Raw genomic sequence first — 14,967 nt, 5'->3', positions numbered from 1 at the left:
GACCATTGTGGGCTCCACCATTCATGGAGTCATAGAGTGATACAGCGTGGAAACTGAGTGATACAAAAAGTGAAACTAGTTTTTGCTGCTCACTTGCTCTCAGTGGGAAGAAGTTTCCTAAGGTTGTAGGCCTCTGGTTACAGATACCAGTGGGGCCATGGTTATCTACATACTGCGGCGGTCCGTGGAAAGTAGGCCACTCCTCGGGTCATCCCCCTCAGCACTTGAGGGACAGGGACGAGGGACTGCCCACAGGCTTCCGGTTTCTGCTCAGGGCTTTTCTGGGAGTTTGTGTTTTTTCCCTGCGGTGGAGCTCGTTGTGAGTGGATGCTCGCAACCATTATTCAAGAAGCTTTGAACCTGTCTGGCGTCTAACCTTTTCCTGACCGCGTCCAGGCCGCTACAGTACGTAACTTAAGAATGTTATGCTCAATGTGGTTTGGCTGATGTCACATTGTTGTGTCAACCTGTACAGATAGCCGAGTTTCCCGTCGCGAGAGGATGTTTAGTTTGATTTAGTTAACATAGAAACATAGAAATTAGGTGCAGGAGTAGGCCATTCGGCCCTTCGAGCCTGCACCGCCATTCAATATGATCATGGCTGATCATCCAACTCAGTATCCCGTACCTGCCTTCTCTCCATACCCCCTGATCCCCTTAGCCACAAGGGCCACATCTAACTCCCTCTTAAATATAGCCAATGAAGTGGCCTCAACTACCCTCTGTGGCAGAGAGTTCCAGAGATTCACCACTCTCTGCGTGAAAAAAAGTTCTTCTCATCTTCGTTTTAAAGGATTTCCCCCTTATCCTTAAGCTGTGACCCCTTGTCCTGGACTTCCCCAACATCGGGAGCAATCTTCCTGCATCTAGCCTGTCCAACCCCTTAAGAATTTTGTACGTTTCTATAAGAAATATCGTCACGTGTGACGGTGAGCAGTGAAAAGCTTTTTTGTGGCGTGCTATTCTGTCAGCGGAAAGACTATACATGATTACAATCAAGCCGTCCACACTGTATAGATACATGGTAAAGGGAATAATGTTTAGTGTAAGACAAAGTGCAGTAGAGCCCATTTAAAGATAATGCAAGGGTCATCTATGTGGTATTGTAGATGGGATGTCAGGACCACTCGCTACTTGGTGATCGGATGGTTCAGTTGCCTGATAACAACTGGGAAGAAACTGTCCCTGAATCCTCAGGTCTGCACTTTCACACTTCTGTACCTCTTGCGTAATGGGAGAGGGGAGAAGAGGGCGTGACCGGGGGTGAGACTAGACTGGACCTTGATCATGCTGGCGGCCTTGCCCAGGCTCTGTGATAAGTAGATGAAGATGTAGGTGGGGAATTCACTTTTTGTAGAGGATATATTATAACATTATAATAAAGCTTCGTGTGAGCGAGGCAACTTTAATGCTAGATGCAGGAAGATTGCTCCCGATGTTGGTTGAAGTCCAGGACAAGGGGTCACAGCTTAAGGATAAGGGGGAAATCCTTCAAAACCGAGATGAGAAGAACTTTCTTCACACAGAGAGTGGTGAATCTCTGGAACTCTCTGCCACAGAGGGTAGTCGAGGCCACAGTTCATTGGCTATATTTAAGAGGGAGTTAGATGTGGCCCTTGTGGCTAAGGGGATCAGGGGGTATGGAGAGAAGGCAGGTACGGGATACTGAGTTGGATGATCAGCCATGATCATATTGAATGGCGGTGCAGGCTCCAAGGGCCGAATGGCCTACTCCTGCACCTGATTTCTATGTTTCTATGTTTCTAATGTGGGGGGGTGGGGGCTCGACGTCTACCAACCACCGCCAGTCTCCACTGCCCACGTTGCACCAAGGTGTGTGGATCGCAGAACGGCCTCTACAGCCATTTGCAGACCCACAAGGAGACGACCCTATGGAGAGGCAGCATCTTTGGAGTGAAGGAATAGGTCCTTCGCTCCATAGATGCTGCCTCACCCGCTGAGTTTCTCCAGCATTTTTAACTACCTTGAATATGTGCGTATGTTGGGGCTATGGATTTGTCATTCTCACTGGGGATTAGCAGTGAGGTACATCTTCAGTCCCTTCAAGAACCAGTCACGTCTATTAGTTGAGCGTTGTTGGTCATCATCAAAAGATACGTGGCTGTTTTGTGCTGGATATTTGCCTTTACTGGGCAGAAATATAGAGAGGATGCTGTAAACACATTGGCCAGAATTCGTACAACCGAGATAAGTTGTGAGACCATGGACATCACAAGGGCCATGGAGGGGCCCCATTTATATATATTTTTTCTCCAAGTGTACGGGGTGATCGCTGGCCAGCGTGGACTATGTGCGCCGAAGGGCCAGTTTCCGTGCTTTGTCTGTGAAGCACAGTGGCACAAACGTTGATCTTTTTGTTCTATCTACGTGCCTGCATTCGGCACGTGCCCCCGGCGGCTCCTGTTGGTGAGGCAGTGGGTAAACGTTTCAGAGAGTGTTATAGATCCTTCCAGTTTCCTTCATGTCAATAGACAATAGACAATAGGTGCAGGAGTAGATCATTTGGCCCTTCGAGCCAGCACCGCCATTCAATGTGATCATGGCTGATCATCCCCAATCAGTACCCCGTTCCTGCCTTCTCCCCATATCCCCTGACTCCGCTATTTTTAAGAGCCCTATCTAGCTCTCTCTTGAAAGCATCCAGAGAACCTGCCTCCACCGCCCTCTGAGGCAGAGAATTCCACAGACTCACCACTCTCTGTGAGAAAATGTGTTTCATCGACTCTGTTCTAAATGGCTTACTCCTTATTCTTAAACTGTGGCCCCTGGTTCTGGACTCCCCCAACATCGGGAACAAGTTTCCTGCCTCTATTGCCCTTAACAATCTTATATGTTTCAATGAGATATCCTCTTATCCTTCTAAACTCCAGAGTGTACAAGCCCAGCTGCCACTCAATATGATCATGGCTGATCATCCAACTCAGTATTCCATCCCTGCCTTCTCTCATCCAACAATATGATCATGGCTGATTATCCAACTCAGTATCCATCCCTGCCTTCTCTCCATACCCCCTGATCCCTTTAGCCACAAGGGCCACATCTAACTCCCTCTTAAATATAGCCAATGAACTGGCCTCAACTACCTTCTGTGGCAGAGAATTCCACAGATTCACCACTCCCTGTGTGTGTGAAAAAAAGGATATTCTCATCTCGGTCCTAAAAGACTTCCCTCTTATCCTTAAACTGTGACCCCCTAGTTCTGGACTTCCCCAACATTGGGAACGATCTTCCTGCATCAAGCCTGTCCAACCCCTTAAGAATTTTGTAAGTTTCTATAAGATCCCTCCTCAATCTTCTAAATTCTAGCGAGTACAAACCGAGTCTATCCAGTCTTTCTTCATATGAAAGTCCTGCCATCCCAGGAATCAGTCTGGTGAACCTTCTCTGTACTCCCTCTGTTCGATCCTGACTACGGGTGTGGTGTTTGTACGTTCTCCCTGTGACCCGCGTGGGTTTCCTCCAGGTGCTCCGGTTTCCTCCCACACTCCAAAGACGTACAGGTTTGTAGGTTCATTGGCTTTGGTAAAAAAAATGTATTGTCCCTGGTGTGTAGAACATCGCGAGAGTATGGGGCGACTGCTGGTTGGCATGGACTCAGTGGGCCAAAGGACCTGTTTCCACGCTGTATTTCTAAAGTCTAAAGTTAATTCTCTAACTTGCGCTCATGATTTCATGCCCCGATTACACCTTTCAAAACAAACCATAAACTATGTCCCTCAGTATCGACCAGAATTAGTGCTTTGATAAGATTCTTGTTCAAACTCCTTCAGAGCAAGAATCATTTCTTATTATAACACACTGTACAAACTGGCATCTAATAAATCTGTACTGAGTACAGGCCAGGCTGGATCGATATCCATCTCATGATTGACTCTACCTTGCAAACCTGGTTAATTATGGTATTAGTATTAGAGGGGGGGGGAGATCCAAATAGCCTCAGACTATTTTGTTTAAGAAGGAAGTGCAGATGCTGGAAAATCGAAGGTACACAAAAATGCTGGAGAAACTCAGTGGGTGCAGCAGCATCTATGGAGCGAAGGAAATAGGCAACATTTCGGGCCGAAACCCGGAAGGGTTTTGGCCCGAAATGTTGCCTATTTCCTTCCCGAAATGTTGCCTATTTCCTTCCCGAAATGTTGCCTATTTCCTTCCCGAAACGTTGCCTATTTCCTTCCCGAAATGTTGCCTATTTCCTTCCCGAAACGTTGCCTATTTCCTTCCCGAAACGTTGCCTATTTCCTTCCCGAAATGTTGCCTATTTCCTTCCCGAAATGTTGCCTATTTCCTTCCCGAAATGTTGCCTATTTCCTTCCCGAAATGTTGCCTATTTCCTTCCCGAAACGTTGCCTATTTCCTTCCCGAAACGTTGCCTATTTCCTTCCCGAAACGTTGCCTATTTCCTTCGCTCCATAGATGCTGCTGCACCCGCTGAGTTTCTCCAGCATTTTTGTGTAGCCTCAGACTATTATTCGCCTCCACATGGAATTTTAATCAAGACAAAGCTGGTTACGGCACAGTAGCGCAGCGGTAGAGCCACTGCCTTACACCACAAGACACCCTGGTTCCATCCTGACTACCAGTGCTTGTCTGTATGGAGTTTGTATGTTCTCCCCGTGACCTGTGAGATCTTCAGTTTCCACCCACACTCCAAATATGAACCGGTTTGTAGTTTAATTGGTTTGATATAAATGTCTAAATGTACAATTGTCCCTCGTGTGTGTTGCGGAGTGTTAATGTGCGGGGATCGCTGGTCGGCACGGACTCGGTGGGCCGAAGGGCCTGTTTCCGCCCTGAATCCCTAAACTAAAGCCAAGTTGAGCGATGGCTCTTTTCTATCTTCTCTAGATGGCACCAATTCTTACTGGATAGAGTTGAAAAGAGATCATCTCTTTTTTCTAAAGGGCCTGTCCCACCAGCATGCGACTCCATGCGGCGAGCGCGACCTAACGTGGTCGCTTGAGCCGTACGGCCTTGCGGGGCCGGTCCCACTTCGATCGCTGGAGCCGTATGGAGTTGTCCCGGAGCTGGTCCCGACATCGCGCGGGGCTCCGAAAAACTGACCGTGTTCAAAAATTCCGCGCAGCAACGGCCTGCCGGCCCGCAGCCGCCTCGACAGGCGTACGCACGGTCTCGACGGGCATACGCAGCGTCTTGAAGCCGTACGTAGTGTCTCGACGCCGTACGTCACGCGCGAACTTCCCGCGAACTTCGCTCGAACTTCACGTCACTCACTCGACCTCCGCGCGGCCCCCGCTTCCGGTTTGGTCGCGCTTGTCGCATGGAGTCGCATGCTCGTGGGACAGGCCCTTTACCCACCTCAAATGAGCCCCACCACCGTAAACACAAAGTGCTGGAGGACGTGGGCAGGCGGCATTTTGGGTCACTTCCGACCTGAAATGTTGTCTATCTATCCATCCCTCCAGAGATGCTGCAGGATCTTCCGGGCTACTCCAGCACATTATGGTTTGCTCAAGATTCCAGCATTTGCAGTTGCTTGTTTCACCATTGGTACCACTTGGTCATCCGTGGAATGTATTTGCTTAGTATTTGGAGATGCAGCATGGAAACAGGCCCTTCGGCCCATCGAGTCCGCGCCAACCACACTGGTTTCATGTTATCCAGGTCATGCATCCACTCCCTACACACTAGGGGCAATTTACAGGAGCCAATGAACCTAGAAACCTGCAAGAAGGTCTGAAGAAGGGTTTGGGCCTGAAATGTTGCCTGAAATCTCCTTCGCTCCATAGATGCTGCTGCACCCGCTGAGTTTCGGGAAGGAAATAGGCAACGTTTCGGGCCGAAACCCGGAAGGGTTTTGGGTCGAAACGTTGCCTATTTCCTTCGCTCCATAGATGCTGCTGCACCCGCTGAGTTTCTCCAGCATTTTTGTCTACCTTCGATTTTCCAGCATCTGCAGTTCCTTCTTAAAAACCTGCATGTGTGTTGGGATATGAGAGGAGAAAACCCATGTGGTCACTGGGAGAACGTACAAACTCCACACAGACAGCGCCCGAGGACGGGATTGAACCTGGGTGTCTGATGCTGTTATGCAGCAGCTCTACCCGCTGCACCGTGGGGCCGACCTTGGGGAAGGTGTTACGGAAGATATTATTTCCAACATTGTCTGCAACCCATGGGATTGGTGGCTCTTGTTTCCTCAATTATATCATTTATATTTGCCTTCCTAGCATTCAATCTGATGCCCAGAACGTTGAGATTTTGATCGTCCAAAATCAGTACCTCGTTCCTGCTTTCTCCCCTATATCCCTTGATCCCGTTCAGCCCTAAGAGCTAAATCTTTCTTGAAAACATCAGTTGCAAATACATCATTTTGTACTACAAACGTGACAATGTTATAGTAATTGTAATTGTATAGTAATTTAAGGGACAGAAGTTTAGGGGTAATATGAGGGGGAACTTCTTTACTCAGAGAGTGGTAGCGGTGTGGAATGAGCTTCCAGTGGAAGTGGTGGAGGCAGGTTCATTGGTATCATTTAAAAATAAATTGGATAGGCATATGGATGAGAAGGGAATGGAGGGTTATGGTATGAGTGCAGGCAGGTGGGACTAAGAGGAAAAAAAAATTGTTCGGCACGGACTTGTAGGGCCGAGATGGCCTGTTTCCGTGCTGTAATTGTTACATGGTTATTATATGGTTATATGGTTAATTTATATTGAAAGCCAAGCAAGAGAAGCTCAAATTCCTTATTTAAAAATTCTCGATATCGCTCCATTTATAGATTATTTGAAGGGGTACATCGGACTGGCGCAGTGGCTGGACTGAAGCCTGAACCCAGGACTAGATGAATAGTAATGTTCTCTGACCCACGGACCTATCTCCTAAGTTGTATTATTGATAGTTTATCCTATTTTTCTAATGTATTTATTTATTTATTTATTTCCCCTATCTATAAATATAAATAAATAATTAGAGGCAATGTTAATATGGAACCAATAAAGGAGGATCCCAGCTACTTTGGTAACTGGGTCCCTGGATATTTAATATGTGATGGTTTAACAAAGTCTGTATTGGTTTGGACTACGATATGCAGATGCCTCTAATAAAAATTTATTATAAAAAAAAAATTAAAAAAGATTCTCGATGTGTTCCATATATTGAATCAATTGAATATATTGACAAAAGTGCCTAATTCTGAAACCAATTTACTTCCCAGAACCCGTTGCATCTGCAGATGAGCATGGAGAGCTCGATGACTTCCCTCATGGAACTGCTCATCAGTGTCTTGAAGACCAATGCCTGGTATGATGTCAGCGTGATTTTGTGCCACAGTTGGGATATCTCCAGTTTGCTCACCTACCTAAGCAACAACTCCAACTTCCACCTGCGGGCTCTGCTCAACCTCACCGACATGGATGATGCGGGCATCGTTCAGTTTTTACACGAGAGTTTGAACGATCTGAAGGACTCGTCCACGTCCGTCTTGATGTTCAGCAGCGACGCCAAATGCTTGGACTTTGTCTTCAAGGCGGCGGCCTGGTTGGGTTTGACGAGCCCGGACTTTCACTGGGTCATCGGCCACCCGCTCAACATCGAGGACCTGCAGACTGCGGACCTCCCCCTGGGTCTGCTCGCGTACGGCGAGGTGAACAAGCCGGTGCTGGGAAGCTACGTGAGGGATGCGGTGGAGCTGATCGCCCGAGCCATCTCAACGGCAGTGTTTGTCGAACCCGACACGACACTCATACAGAGCATGGTGAACTGTTACGACAAGCAGATTGAAGGGAAGATGTCTTCAGGTCAATATCTTTCCAGGTAAAAAAAACCCTCACGGAAATGTATCGTTCAATTGATACATTTCCCACTTTTTGCGTTTGGTTTGTACAGGAACTGACCCTCACGATGCGATACAAGTTCATTTATCCCAGTGGGAAATTGGTCTGCCAACAGTCAAAAGATGGTATAGTGTCACACGCATATTAATAATAATGAAATGTAAGTGGCCAGTTATTGCATAGCGACATGTGTAACAAACATTAAATTAATTTATTGGGTGGAAAGGTCCAGGATGAGGGATGTGCAAAAATGGAGGAAGGGGAGGGGGGGGGGAAGGAGGGGGGGGGGGGGAGGGGGGGGGGGGGGGGGGGAGGAGAGTCAGTCTACCCCATGACAGAAGGGGGAGGTGTTGTACAGTTCGATAGCCACAGGGGAAAAGATCTCCTGTGGCGTTCCGTGTTGCATCTTGGTGGGACCTGTCTGTTAGACAATAGACAATAGACAACAGGTGCAGGAGTAGGCCATTTGGCCACTTGAGCCAGCACCGCCATTCAATGTGATCATGGCTGATCATCCCCAATCAGTACCCCGTTCCTGCCTTCGCCCTATATCCCGTGACTCCGCTATTTTTAAGAGCCCTATCTAGCTCTCTATTGAAATCATCCAGAGAACCTGTCTCCACCGCCCTGTGAGGCAGATAATTCCACAGACTCACCACTCTCTGTGAGAAAAAGTGTTTCCTCGTCTCTGTTCTAAATGGCTTACTTCTTATTCTTAAACTGTGGCCCCTGGTTCTGGACTCCCCCAACATCGGGAACATGTTTCCTGCCTGAAGTGTGTCCAAGTCCTTAACAATCTTATATGTTTCAATGAGATATCCTCTCATCTTTCTAAATTCTAGAGTGTACAAGCCCAGCTGCTCCATTCTCTCAGCATATGACAGTCCCGCCATCCCGGGAATTAACCTTGTAAACCTACGCTGCACTCCCTCAATAGCAAGAATGCCCTTCCTCTGTACTCTGTAAACCTCCCCCATCACATCCGTTTTTTCCTGTCCAGGCATCCCCCCCTGTATTGGAATGTACATTCATTACACCACCTTCCCCCTCCCCTGTATGCTGTTCCTAGACTCCCTGGGGGGCACGGTGGTGCAGTGGTGCAGCTACAGCGCTAACAGCGCCAGAGACCCTGTTCGGTTTTTTCCCCAAATCCCTTGATTCCGTTAGCCCTAAGAGCTATATCTAACTCTCTCTTGAATGTGAAGGAAGGAACTGCAGATGCTGGTTTAAACCCAAGATTTAGCTACCAAAATGCCAGAGTAACTCAGCGGGACGGGCAGCATCTCTGGAGAGAAGGAATGGGTGACGTTTCTGGTCGAGACCTTTCTTCAGGGTCCAGAGACGCTGTATTGATTGTTAATGGTAGTTGTTTCAAGGCTGCACCTCTTTCGTGTCTTGATTCAGAGTCTGGGAATCGAGAACCAGAGGACATAGGTTTAAGGCAAGGCGGGGAAAGATTTAATACGATCCCGAGTGGGCAATCTTTTCTACACAAATGGTGGTAGGTGCATGGACTGAGGAGGTAGCTGAGACAAGTACTATCACAACATTTAAGAAACATTTGGACAGGTACATGGATAGGGCAAGTTAAGAGGGACATGTGCCAAACGCAGGCAGGTGGGTCTAGTGTAGATGTGGTATGATGGTCCGCATTGGCAAGTTGGACCGAAGGGTCTGTTTCCACGTTCAATGACACTATGACTGCTCTCCATGTTCCAGTAACCTGTCGAGAGTTGACCATGGAGAATAGCCACATGACGGAAATGATGCCAGCCTTCAATATGGTGGCACCTACTGAAGTGTTTTCTTGCATTGGAGCCAGTCGGTAAATGCAAGTATTTTTTCCGTGTCTTTCTTCCCCTCCCCCCCCCCCCGCCCAGGTTTTTGGCAAACGCGTCGTTTGAAGGAGTGACGGGCTACGTCCAGGTGCAGGAGACATCGCACATTCACAGCAGCCATCGCTACCACATCTGGAACCTACGACAGGACCCGCTAGGAAAACCCACCTGGGTCAGAGTGGGCAAGTGGAACCAAGAGAAGATAGAGATCGAGCAGGGGATTTGGCCCAACAGAATACAACGTGAGATGAACGAAGTCGGTGGTTCCTCGAACATCAAGCTGCGGGTGGTCACCTTGGTGGAGTTGCCCTTTGTCTTCACCAGGGAGGTTGACCAGGACGGCAATTGTCCAGCCGGCCACTTGTGCCTGGACCCTCACACCAATGACCCCGCTGCGCTGGCGCAGATGTTCGAGGAGCTGAACAACGAGAACGGGTCGGTGTCGACCGAGTACAAGAAGTGTTGCTACGGTTACTGCATGGACCTCCTGGAGCAGCTCTCCGACGACCTGGGCTTCGACTTTGACCTGTACATCGTGGGCGACGGCAAGTACGGCGCCTGGAAGAACGGCCGGTGGACGGGGCTGGTGGGTGACCTCCTCAGCGGGGCCGCGCACATGGCCGTCACCTCCTTCAGCATCAACTCGGCGCGCAGCAGGGTGATCGACTTCACCAGCCCCTTCTACTCCACCAGCCTGGGGATCCTGGTGCGCTCCAGGGATACAGCCGCCCCCATCGGAGCCTTCATGTGGCCCCTCCACTGGACCATGTGGGTCGGCATCTTTGTGGCTCTCCACATCACCGCCCTCTTCCTCACCCTTTACGAGTGGAAGAGCCCCTTCGGAATGACTCCCAACGGCAGGAACAGAATCAAAGTGTTCTCCTACTCGTCAGCGCTCAACTTGTGTTACGCCATCCTCTTTGGACGCACGGTTGCCAGCAAGACGCCCAAATGCTGGACCGGCCGTTTCCTCATGAACCTCTGGGCCATATTCTGCCTCCTGGTCCTGTCCAGCTACACCGCGAACCTGGCCGCTGTCATGGTGGGAGAGAAAACCTTCGATAAACTTTCTGGGATTCACGATGATAAGGTAAGAACGTTTAATTAAGAAAAGACACAAAAATACAACTGTATTTACAACTGTATAATAGCTCGCAACATCAACGCCTTTCACTGTACCTTGCTGCAGCTGCATTCTTTATTATCTCATGTGACAAGGCACACTGACATTCTTTGCTTGCACGCCCAAGGTAGACAAATAGTGGCCACTTACGGCGCTGACTATAATAAGTGACAATAATCAACTCACTTGGCATCAAACTAGACATCGCTCCTGGACTGGACATAGAAACGGCCGGTCTAGTCACCCTGCAAAGTTCTTAGTTAGCCAACCATGTCATCTCCGGGTGCCCGCTCTACCACCCACCAAATGGAGCAGTGTCAGGGCCTGGCAGACATTGACGCCAACAGAGGCAACAACCTGGCTGCTCAACTCCCGTCTTGAGATCTAACTATTCCTTTGGTTTATGTTTCATTTGCACCAAGAAGTTAGTTAGTTTAGTTTATTGTCACCCTGTGCATTAGCTTAGTTTAGTTTAGTTTAGCTGATTGTCACGTGTACAGTGAAAAGCTTTTGTTGCAAGCTAAGTAAAAAGACTATACAGTAAATGACTACAATTAAGTCATTTACAGTGTATGATACAAATGATAAGGGAATAACGTTTAGTGCAAGGTAAAGCCAGCAAAGTCCGATGAAGAATAGTCCGAGGGTCATCAAAGAGGTAGATAGTAGTTGCTCTCTGTGGTCGGATGATTCAATTGAACAATCGAGCAACAGTGTACAGATAAAGGATAAAGGGAATAACTTGTATAACATCTAATGCAACATGAAGTCCAGTAAAGTCTGATCAAAGATAGTACAAGGGCCTCCAATGAGGTAGATGGTAGCCCAGGACCGCTCTCTAGTTGGTGATACGATGGTACAGTTGCCTGATAACATCTGGGAAGAAACTGTCCCTGAATCTGGAGGTGTACCCCGGGCCTCGTGACAAGAATAGACAATAGACAATAGGTGCAGGAGTAGGCCATTCGGCCCTTCGAGCCAGCACCGCTCGACAATAAACTAAACTAAAATTAAATACAAGGAAGCTACGCGAGGACCATGTGAATATAACAAAGACAACAAGCACACACAACAGGTGAAGCAGAGTTCTGTGGACTATTGTCACCATCGATGCGTCAGTGAAAAGGATGAAGTGTTCAGGAAGAAACTGACAACAAACCTAGACACAACGTGCTGGAGTAACCTTGTAGGTCAGGCAGCATCTCTGGAGAAAAGGAACAGGTGATGTTTCAGGCTAAGATATTTCTTCAGTTTGAAGAAGGGTCTCGACCCGAGACATCTCCAGAGATGCTGCCTGACCCGCTGAGTTACTCCAACACTTTATGTCTGTGATGAGGGTGGAAGGGTTTGTAGCTCTCTCCAGCAGAAGCAATCTGGGGTGATCTCTCCACTGACATAGAGACCACTGACCACTTTACAGTAAACCAGTGTCCGTTATTGTCGATTGTCCGCTATAACAGAGTGACGGGGGTAAAGGTTAAACCCAAGGCCGGGAGGGAAGAAACACAGCAATGGGGGGGAGGGGGGGGGGGGGTTTTTCCCAGGCTGGGGAGCCGCAGAGCACCCGGCCCCACATGCGGTGCACCGGGACGGGACGGGTACTCACGCTGTCTTCATGCCCCTCGCTCTCTCCCCTCCCCCCCTCCCCACAACCGGGAGCTCCCGCCACACGGTGCCAGCTCAGCGGGTAACTGGCGGAAGTCTGGGGATGGTGTAACGAGAGCCTCTGTACAACATCCACTGCATAGAGGTCCGTTATTGAGGGGCTTCACTGCATTTGTTTCATTGCACATGTTATGACAAAATAATGAACTGCACTGGATTCAACAAAATCAATAGACAATAGACAATATGTGCAGGAGGAGGCCATTCGGCCCTTCGAGCCAGCACCGCCATTCAATGTGATCATGGCTGCTCGTCCCCAATCAGTACCCCGTTCCTGCCTTCTCCCCATATCTCCTGACTCCGCTATCTTCAAGAGCCCTATCTAGCTGACAGACCCTGGAACTCTACTGGGTGGGGCATGAAAGACTGGTCTTCTAGAATTAGCTATGTATTAAATGAAGCTGTTGCAGTACAATAACAACACTGGCAGCTATGGGACGACTGGAAGATTGCCCAAGATATGTCCTCGCCACAAAAAGCTGCACAAAGTCACTTCACCTAATTACCACCCAATAGCCAAGCTTTAATCAGCAAAGTGATGGATGTGATTGTTGGTAATGCTCTCCATTGGCAAGAACCCACCAACCCTTCTTGCTGAAGTTCCGCTTGACTTTGGAGCTCATTGCCGTTTCGGCACAGATGACAGAGCCATTTGCCCCGTAGCACCAAGACATCTTCTGACTAAGTGCGGCATTCAGACATCGAATTTACTTGTCCATTGACTGAAGATCCTCTTCTTCTTCTTGCGTATGGCGTGCACAGCCTAAAGTTGTAGGACAACTTGTTCTATTTGATCTTATTTGGTTAGGATAGGATAGGATAGGTTCTTTATTGTCATTATAACATGTAAACATGTACAACAAAATTAAAAATGCCAACCAGTCAGTGCACCATTCACACATTATCTAAAAGGTAACGATACGTAAAAGAGAATATCTGAAATAAACAACTAAAATAAATAACATTAAAAAAAACAAGCATAAACACACAAACACACATAAACACACTCACACTCGACCCGAAACGTCACCTATTCCTTCGCTCCATAGATGCTGCCTCACCCGCTGAGTTTCTCCAGCATTTTTGCCTACCTTAGATTTTTCCAGCATCTGCAGTTCCTTCTTAAACATTGTAGATTTAGATATATCTTAACTGAAATTGGGGTGGGACGGTGGCGTGGAGGTTGGGCTGCCCCCTTACAGCGCCAGAGACACGGGTTCAATCCCGACTACGGGTGCTGTCTGTACTTTTTCCTCGTGACTGCGTGGGTTTTCTCCGGGTGCCCCGGTTTCCTCCCACACTTCAGAGACGTGCAGGTTTGTAGGTTAATCTGCGTCGGTAAAAACGAATTGTAATTTGTCCCTGGTGTGTAGGATAGTGTTAGTGCATGGGGTGATCGATGGTTGGCGTTGACCCGATGGGCTGAAGGGCCTGTTGCCGCAATGTATCACTCTAAAGTCTCTAAAATATCTCTCGCAAGTATACTTTTACAAATCGCAAATTGATCTCCAGTTAGTGAGATGGATTTCCAACTAGAGTGGCATACTTGCCATTAAAGTGTGATTGATGCAGGCTCACCTAATGTATGAGTTATTTAACATGATGATATTATGGCATATGTTACGCCTAGTTATACATTCTATCTATAATTGAATAATCAAATTTCAATCAAATTAATCTTATTCCCTACTTAACTATAGGCCCAGAAATTGCATAACTCTACTACTCTCTCAAGAGTGCTGTGGGTCTCTTAGTTTTGTTTAGAGTAGAGATACAGCGGCGAAACAGGCCCTTCGGCCCACCGAGTCTGCGCCTACCCCCCGTTCCCGCACACTAGCACTGTCCTACACACACTAGGGACAGTTTGCATTTATACCGAGCCAATTAACCTACAAACCTGTACGCCTTTGGAGTGTGGGAGGAAACCGGAGCAAACTCATGAGGTCACGGGGAGGGGATGGAAGATTGCAACCTTCACGTGGGCCGCCCTGTTTCGCCTAATGCAATCAACTCGACGTGCACAAGCAGAAGATAAAATAGAACAAGATTTCCTACAACTTTAGGCTGTGCACGCCACACGAAAGAAGGAGAAGACGGGGAGAACGTACAAACTCCGTACAGACATGCGCCCTAAGTCAGGATCCAACCCTGGGGCCTCTGGTGCTGTAAGGCAGCAACTCTCGTTGTGAAAGGGCCATGATGAATTGCAAAGCTTTCAAAAACGGCCAAACCAATTTGGATATCACGTCATTTCCGAGAATGTTTATGCACGCTGGTAGTTTTCCAAGTGCATTTGCTCACCCAGGTTACGGCAGCAACTGTGCAACGCACCCAAAAATAATCATTTCTGTTGAGATTTACAATGATTTTGTTCTGAATCACGGTGAATAATGGTGTTCACCATTGTCAGGACCAGCATTTTTGTACAATCTGAATGTGATTTGAAGGGTTAGTCACCTCTCTTCTACAATGCCCACCAAATACACCAACCCAATATTGGATCCCAGTCAGCCAACTCCAAATGGA

The 14,967-nt window shown here is 48.0% G+C and overlaps 1 protein-coding gene across 1 annotated transcript in view; it reads left to right on the top strand.

Moving 5' to 3' along the window:
- grin3bb (glutamate receptor, ionotropic, N-methyl-D-aspartate 3Bb) overlaps positions 1 to 14,967 on the top strand; it is a 53,936-nt gene that overhangs the window by 19,928 nt on the left and 19,041 nt on the right. Inside the window, exons 2-3 of the mRNA XM_055658432.1 lie at positions 7,197 to 7,795; positions 9,696 to 10,743. Coding sequence (XP_055514407.1) covers positions 7,197 to 7,795; positions 9,696 to 10,743 — 1,647 coding nt within the window. The remainder of the gene's footprint in view (positions 1 to 7,196; positions 7,796 to 9,695; positions 10,744 to 14,967) is intronic.

The sequence above is a fragment of the Leucoraja erinacea genome, chromosome 29, assembly GCF_028641065.1.
Source record: "Leucoraja erinacea ecotype New England chromosome 29, Leri_hhj_1, whole genome shotgun sequence".
NCBI classification, from domain to species: Eukaryota; Metazoa; Chordata; class Chondrichthyes; order Rajiformes; family Rajidae; genus Leucoraja; species Leucoraja erinaceus.
Note: the sequence above shows the minus strand (reverse complement) of the source record. Positions and strands in the feature narration are given on the sequence as shown.